The sequence below is a fragment of the Peromyscus leucopus genome, chromosome 1 (assembly GCF_004664715.2).
Source record: "Peromyscus leucopus breed LL Stock chromosome 1, UCI_PerLeu_2.1, whole genome shotgun sequence".
NCBI classification, from domain to species: Eukaryota; Metazoa; Chordata; class Mammalia; order Rodentia; family Cricetidae; genus Peromyscus; species Peromyscus leucopus.
Genome location: NC_051063.1, coordinates 50,275,649 through 50,283,317, shown reverse-complemented (window position 1 = coordinate 50,283,317; position 7,669 = coordinate 50,275,649). Strand labels below are relative to the sequence as shown.

Genomic DNA, 7,669 nt, shown 5'->3' with positions numbered 1-7,669 from the left:
TGGTGGACTTCAGAGGTGGGATTAGTGTCAGAGTTGGTCTACTCACAAACAGGACACTCAGACTTGCCAGTTCCTGGCAGGACAACTGTAAGCAAGTTATCCAGCTTCTCAGGCAACATCAGCACCTTTGCGGGGCAGTTTTGAGAAATGATCTAATGGGTCCTTATTACAACACTTGATAGTAAAGCCCAGAGCAAAACAATTGTTACTGTATTAGGGACCGAACAGCCTCTATTGAGTCTCCAAGGAGAATCCAACTGTTCTGGCATGGCCCACTAATGGCGTTGTTACATACCTTGCCAGCGGCCTGGCTCTTCCACCATCCAGAGCTGGCTTCCAGCGCACTGTATCCTCTGGCCCACTCCCCTGCTCTTCCCACTCACCTCTGCTCAGGAACCACTGGACGCATGCCTTCTTTCCAGAGAGTCTGCAGGAGCCTGCTAGTGTGAGCAGCGGAGTCTCGGGAGTGTCTGCATCTGGCCCCAGGGTCCTGCACTTTTCTCATGGTCACATGGACTCAGCAGGCGGCGTCCCTTCTCATTATCCTTAATACTCCCCTGTCTCCATTTACACCTGGTTCCTGTTTCACTTCCACTGCTGCCCTTCATTCTTATAAAATCGGACCCATCTGGCCTCCAAAGTGAAGTAACCTTACCTCAGCCCTGCCTCGAGGGGTGCTCCTCCAGGCGGCAGGGCCACAGGTTGAGATGTCTACACCTGTGCATTGTCCAACACATGTCTCACATGACACCGAACCCCGAAATTTCACGGGCAATTAAAGTGTCCACAGTCCAGGAAACACATTTTCATTTTATTTAAAAATTATTTACAATTCATTGAGTCTTCATAAATGAATGCTTTATTTTAAAATCTTTTTTTTTTTAAATTTATTTTAACCTGAAGAAAATGTGGGGGGTCTGGGAGATAAGGAAAGGAGTGGTGACAGGCTCCTTAGAGGGTCTGCAGGGGGGAGGGGGTAATGCAACAGCAGCGGCCTGGGCCGGTGGCCGAAGGGGTAACAAGAGGGAGCGTTGTTTGTCCAGCAGGCCCCCTTGCGAATTCTCGTTCAATACTCATCACTAACTGGCCTGGGTCCGAGACCCCCAGCACTGAGTGCTGGCGCCATCTATCCTGACCAGGCAGGAGCAGGCAGGGAGTGGTGGCTATGGAATTAGCTAGAACACATGCATGGCTGAGCCTTGGGCCAGCCAGGCTAAGCAAGGGGCTGGTGAAGTCAGGGACACACACAGAGAAGAGGCATCCTGGCTCCAAGCTTCCCTCCCGTCGGCCGGGCCCTCTTGGCAATACTGACTGTGGTTTGGTAGACAATGGGCAAGTTACATGGGATGTAGGTTGTACCATACACACTGTGTGGTGTGCCAAGGATTTCTGAGGACCTTGTCTTGGTGGGTGCCAACCTTCCCCCATTCACAAGAATGCCTGACCACTTACAATTAAACACCATTCTCAAAGTGTCCAATATCCACTCTGCATTGCAGAAACACAGGGCTGAAAGTTCCACTATTTAAAACTATTAAAAGCCTTTGTGGGTCTGGGAACTTTGAGAATATTAAGAAAGCTTCAAGTCTCTGGAAAACACACAAAAACGCTAAGTTCCGACAGTTTTAAGGGCTTCATAGGCCCTCTGAAGTCAAACTACAGACTCCCCTGGAGTAACAGCCCCAGGTTAACAACCCCTGAGTTAAGTAAAGTTCCTGTAGGCAAGCATTTTCCTTTGAGACACAGATAACGTAGAGGAATTATCAGCTGTCCATCTGTCTGTGACTGAGTGGGGGAAGGGAAATGGTGGCTTGGGAATGGCTTGGAGATGCACCAGGCAGAACTGCATTTCTGGGTACTGACTGGAGGGGTGCAAGGGTTGGGAAATGAATCAGAAACTCAAATTCAAACTCAAACTTGACTTACATTTTTCCCTTAGGCTGGCTGTGTTTCCCAATACCTACATTAGTCTTAGGAGTAGATATGCATGCTCACTCTGCCATCTTGTGGTTGTGATTGGAATTGCATCTGCCTTAACATCTAGGACTAAAACCCCTGGATCTAGTAAAATTTTGGAACACTTAGCTGACCAGCAAGGGATATAGTAAGCGGCTGACAGTGAGGGTATGTGAAAAAGAAAAGTGAGCATTCAACATTCCTGTGTCAAGCACATTGAAGTCCCGTGACAGCACGGATCGTCCTTCCTGGCTCAACTGGGCACTCTTTGGTATATCATGGCTAAACTCACTGTAACTTAACAATTTTTTTCATGTACATCTTTTTTTTTTCCCTGCTTTGATTTTCACTTAAAACCTGAAGTTCCACGTCTGGCTCACAACTTGGTCTCTGTGCTCCCTGATCCTCCCCTAGTGAAGCAGGCTTATTGAGAGATTAATTACTGGAAGCCCAAACTCACACGTCCTGGGGAGATACAGTGACCCAAGGCTTCCTCTCTTGCCCTTCCCCAGGCTTCAGAGAGAATCCAGGCACCGACAGGGAGTCCCACACTCTGAAGTTCTGGTAGAAGAATCCTTGTCCATCCCTGGAACTGACCTTCGTACCTGCTCCTCTAGACTCTAATTCACCTCTGCATCACCTCCTGAGTCACTGCTAAGCATGAACTATGGGAGAAAGGGTTATTTGGTTCTGGAAGAAAGCATGGTGGGTTCCAGGACATGGGTCTCCTGAGGCTCAGGGACCCCAAAGAACAAAGAATATCACTGGGAGCCCCTGAGTGGCATTGCCAGCTTGGAGTCATCTCCCGGCCAGTCCTGGACTATGCTAGGGACAAGACCACGTCTAGTATCTTCCATTACAGGCATCTCCTTCTGGGTCACACTGGAGACAGCTGGGAAACTCGCCAAACTGACTGAGAGGGGCGGAAGGTGGAAGGCAGAGTGTTCTGTCACCGGGGGTGGGAGGCCTTGGGGGAAGCAAGTGACTGGAGGGTGGCTCTTCCCCCAGAGCCTTGGAATCTCACACCCAGCCAACGAGGGCTTCCCCTCATCATGTGATCAGAGGCGTTAAATTGGAGTTTTCTTCGGAGGCTCTCTCTCCATCTGCTGACCTCTTCCTTTTCCGACCACCTGAAAAACAGGTTGTCATCATCAATCTGGAGCTAGGGAGGGCAGCCTCCGCAGGCCGAGGGCTCCTCCACACAGAGGTGGAAGAGGAGACAAACCCCCACTCTGGAATGCATGCAACGGGACCTGCATTGCACCACGGTGCTGATGTCAACATATTTGCACCCTGAAGCCGTTTCCCCAAATAGGAACCTCTTTGAAAAAAAAAACAAACAAACAAACAAACAAACAAACCCAATCCCAGGCACTAGTCTACGATAGAGTTTTCATGGAAGGGACTAAGGTAGGCCCTGAAATGCTTGCTCTCCCTTCCCTGGATGGCTCCAGCTCAAGTGACTTCCAGACTCCCCAAAAAAGTACTAGTCTCCCAGTCTTTGATGTCCCATGGGCCGGAGTTGGCGGGTAGAGCTGGGAGCCATTCCAAGGGCTCCGTTTCAGAACATCTGCCCACTCTGGGCCAGTGATGGTGGCTGCATAAATGTTCTCAAAGATGGCGGAGACACCTCTGCAGCCCTGCGCTTTTTCAGGAAGGACCATTTTCATCCCGCTGTCTCTGCCACTGACCGCTGTCTAAGGAGGATGCCGCTCTCTTTTCTCCCTTTTAAAGAACATTTAGTGTGTGTGTGTGTGTGTGTGTGTGTGTGTGTGTGTGTGTGTGTGTGCATTTGCACGTGTGTGTGGTTTTGTAGGTGCCGTGGTATACAGGTGGAGGTCAGACGACTACTTGTGAGTCAGTTCTCTCCTCTCACCATGTGGGGCGTGCCGTGGGAATCAAACTCAGGTCCTTAGCTTGGAGCAAGCACCTTTACCCACTGACCCATCTTCCTGGCTCCCACTTCCCTTCCGTGGTGTCTCCTGGACACAGAGTTTTTCTTCAGAGGACTATATAGTGAGTATTATGGGTTTTATGGGTTCTAAGGTCTCTGTCACGATTATTTAGCCCTGCCATTGTGGTCACATAAAACAATGAGCTGAGTGATCCAAAGATCTCTACCCATAAAGAACAGGAGGAGGAAGGAGGTCAGAATTTGACCTCAGGGCATGTCTGCAGACTCTTATCACCAGATCCCCAATGGAATGGGACAGATTCGAACAGTATCCCAGGTGTGGCACTAGCTCAGGCCTTGTGGCTTTCCGGAGGTGTGTCTCATATAGGGCTTGCACGTCTTCCCCTGGGAGAAGGATCCTAACACGCTGTTCCTGATACTTGGTGAGGAGCTTTGGTCAGGGAGAGAAGATACTCACTCAAGGTTCTCAGCAGCTTCTTGCCCATGGTTTCCTCAGAGTCGCTGCTGCAGGGGCTGGCCTCTGGCTCCAGGTGGATGTTGCAGCATTCAGCCTCGGAAGCTGAAAGGAGAATAAAATCAGGTCTCCAACCTAAGTGTCAGGACCAGGCGGGGAGATTCCAAAGAGTGCTGCCTCTCTGTGAGTGACAGGGTGGAAGGGTAGGGACCTCTCAGTGTCTCAGTGAGTGGCAATACCCAACAGTGTGTGTGTGCATGTGCATGTGCATGTGTGTGTGTGTGTGTGTGTGTGTGTGTGTGTGTGTGTGTGTAAGTCAAAAGACAACTTGGGTGTGTCCTGAAGGGTGTTGTCTATTAGTTAGCAAATGACATTTTTACTGCCATGAAAGAAACAGAGAGACAATAGGCACTGTAATCCAGCAGTCTACTATGATTCAGAAATAATTCTCTCTTCTCAAATGCCATCTGGCAGAGAGAGGGAGAACATACTGTGTGCTCTGCCTAGTGTCTGTGCCAGACAAAAAGGGCAGCTGAGGCCACTAGATGTCACTTTCTTTTACCTGCAATACCAAAGACTCAGCAACAACTGGGCACATGCCCCTGGCTTCCTAGACTCTCAGAGCCCAGAAAGGGTCCCAGCTGGGAGGCAGGGTGCTGTGTTGGAAACTGACCTGCACCCAAAGCCCTGACGTGGAGTCCACTTCTAACATGGTCACTGGGTGTGGGTGATGCTCAACCTTGTGTGTCCTCGTGTATCACACGCAGAGGTGGGCTAGATGTTCTCCAACGTCCATCCATCTCCATTCCCTCTCCTTTGCTCGATCTAACTACATGCTTTAGCAGAGCTCCTAAATGTGGTGTGTGGGGGAGAAAAAGATCTCATTTTCTTTTCCTTTTTTTTTTAGTTCAAATCCTGGACTGGTGACTGTTTGCGCCATCTCTCTGGGTTTGGTACACGTTGTCTCACTGATCTTAAAAATTCAGGAGCCACTGGAGATCTCTGCTTTGGATACTTGGTGTAGAATGAGGCAGCTCTGAAGCCCGGGGACTGATGGCCTGGTGGGTAGGTGTGTGGAGTGCCCAAAGCTTGAGGCTGTCTACCTTCCAGAGGAAAGCTGGATCTCATTGCTGCTGGGACACAGGGAGCTCTGAGCAGCTCCACCGTCAAGGCAGAGGTGAACCGGGTCTCAAGTGAAGGGATCTGAGAACACAGGGAAAGTTCCAGAGATTTTGGCCTGCTCTGTGGCCCAGAGGAAGTGAAGAGCCCCACAGTGAGGATGGTGGTTGATGTCAGTTTTCTTTTTCTTTCTTCTCTCTTTCTCTCTCTCTCTCCTCCCTTCCTTCCCCCTCTTCTTCTTTGGTTTTTCCAGACAAGGTTTCTCTGCAGCCCTGGCTGTCCTGGAACTCGCTCTGTAGACCAGCTGCCACAAGCTGCCCTGCCAGTGGAGCATGCTGTTCTTATCTATAGGGCAGTGGTAATATTTATAGAGTGTGATACCAGGCACCAGTGTGCCCTATATATACATTCTCTCACTTAGACTTGATACTGCTTTATGATACAACTACCATCATTTATCTTTATTAACTTACTCAAGGAAACTTACCTATTAGGATAAGGAAACTGAACCTTAGAGTAATTTGCTTAAAATTGCACAGTTCCTAAAAAATCCAGTGTGGTGGCACACGCTTGTAATCTCAACACTTGGGAGGCAGAGGCAGGAGGCTCAGAAGTTCAAGGCCATCCTCTGCTACAAAGTAGGTCTGAGGCCAGCCTGGGTTACATGAGACCTTGTGTTAAAAAAAAAAAAAATTCTGAATTGAGAGGCTAGAGTCTAAATCCAGGCAGAAGAGGGCTCCTACTGTTGCTCAAGTCTTCCTGGAAAGATGAATTAGATGGGCCTGGTACATGGTAGGAGCTTGGTAAATGCTGATAGCAGCCCCTCGCCTCATCCCCCTCTCTCTGTGATACAGGAGCTGGGGTCCCAGGGCTCCCCCAAGCCAGCCTGCGTCCCGAGTGGTGATCTCCTTGCTCCTCCGGGCCCAGCTCTGACCTGCTGTTGTGGGAACAGCTGCGGGGACAGTGAGAGCTGGCGTGTCCTGTGCTCCTCAAAGCTGGTCATTTCTTCCTGGGGGAAGGCCATCTCCTCCATCCTCAGGTACACGACCTCGCCGGGGCTTCTCAGACCATCTGAGCGGCTGCCTAGGGAGGACAGTGAGCACATTACCTCTGTGCCTCAGGAGGAGCCCGGTGGCTCTGCGAGGCACGCGATGGCTGCTGGGCGGACGTGGAGAAGGAAGGGAGGGCCCTTCACACCACACAGCAGCCCAGCCTATCTGCCGGACTGACTCACACGGCAAGCTGGTCCGGTTGCTCAGGAGTGTGAGGACGGGGTCATCCTTTGGAGTCTGGGGTGTGCCCCGGGTCGTGGGGGCCTTGGTGGAGTCCCCATCAGTGAAGGCTTCCATGTCCGGGGACTGGGGCGAGCTGTCCATGTGGCAGGCCGTGAGCGCATTCTGGTACTGCTGTCGTGTGATCTGGAAGGAAGTGGACGGACGCTCAGAAGAGCTCTGTAGACACTCCGTCCGTAAGCAGCTCCTCTGGGGTGCTTTGCAATGCCTGGCCTGAGGCCCGATGTCATGAAGTGCTGCATTAAAGCCCAGCAGGGGAAGGACAAGGGAGGATCCTTTCCTTGCTGACCACCAATTCCCACTGCTCATTCTTATTACCGGCTTTAGACTTGGCAGTGCACTCGGAAGAACCCGCCTGGACATCTTCTGTGTTGACAGAGCAAACTTGTGCGTGACGCCTTGTGCGTGACGCAGAAAAGAGGTTTGTCGGGCTCGAGAGCCCCATGGTTGGAAAGTATAGGCAGCGTGGAGGTGGTGCTTGGTGAGTGCCTCCCTGCTGTATCACGAGCTAGAGAAGCATAAAGAGAAACAGCGGACCGGACCGGGACCGCGGCAAGGGGCCAGACACACAGGCGAGCCTTGTTTGACAGCACCCTGATTTCCTGAAGACCAATCCGGTCCTAGGAAAATGACACTACTCCCCCAAACCCGCTCACTTTCCTCTAGGCTCCACCTTTGGAAGACCCGCCTCCTAATACTGCTACACTGGGGACTTCGTTAACCCTCGGGGACACACTCAAACCATATCTAAGCCAGGGGAACGGAGCTCTATCTTCCTTTACTCCGTTTGCACGCTTGGGAAGTTCCCGCCCCTGCTGCACCTATACTGAGCTCCGCTTCAGACACTGCTGGGGTAGGGGAGAATGATACAGGAATCAATGATTACTTCTTGATAACAACTCTAAGGGAGGGACCCCTGTGAGATGCTGAGGT

General features: G+C 51.1%; 1 protein-coding gene across 1 annotated transcript in view; it reads right to left on the bottom strand.

The window, feature by feature from the left end:
• Window positions 1-836: 836 nt before the first annotated feature.
• Window positions 837-7,669, bottom strand: part of Cnnm1 (cyclin and CBS domain divalent metal cation transport mediator 1) — a 56,174-nt gene continuing 49,341 nt past the window's right edge. Inside the window, 5 exon segments of the mRNA XM_028888846.2 lie at window positions 837-3,086; window positions 4,329-4,430; window positions 6,379-6,399; window positions 6,402-6,527; window positions 6,679-6,862. Of these exon segments, the coding sequence (XP_028744679.2) occupies window positions 3,007-3,086; window positions 4,329-4,430; window positions 6,379-6,399; window positions 6,402-6,527; window positions 6,679-6,862 (513 nt within the window). The 3' untranslated portion in view covers window positions 837-3,006.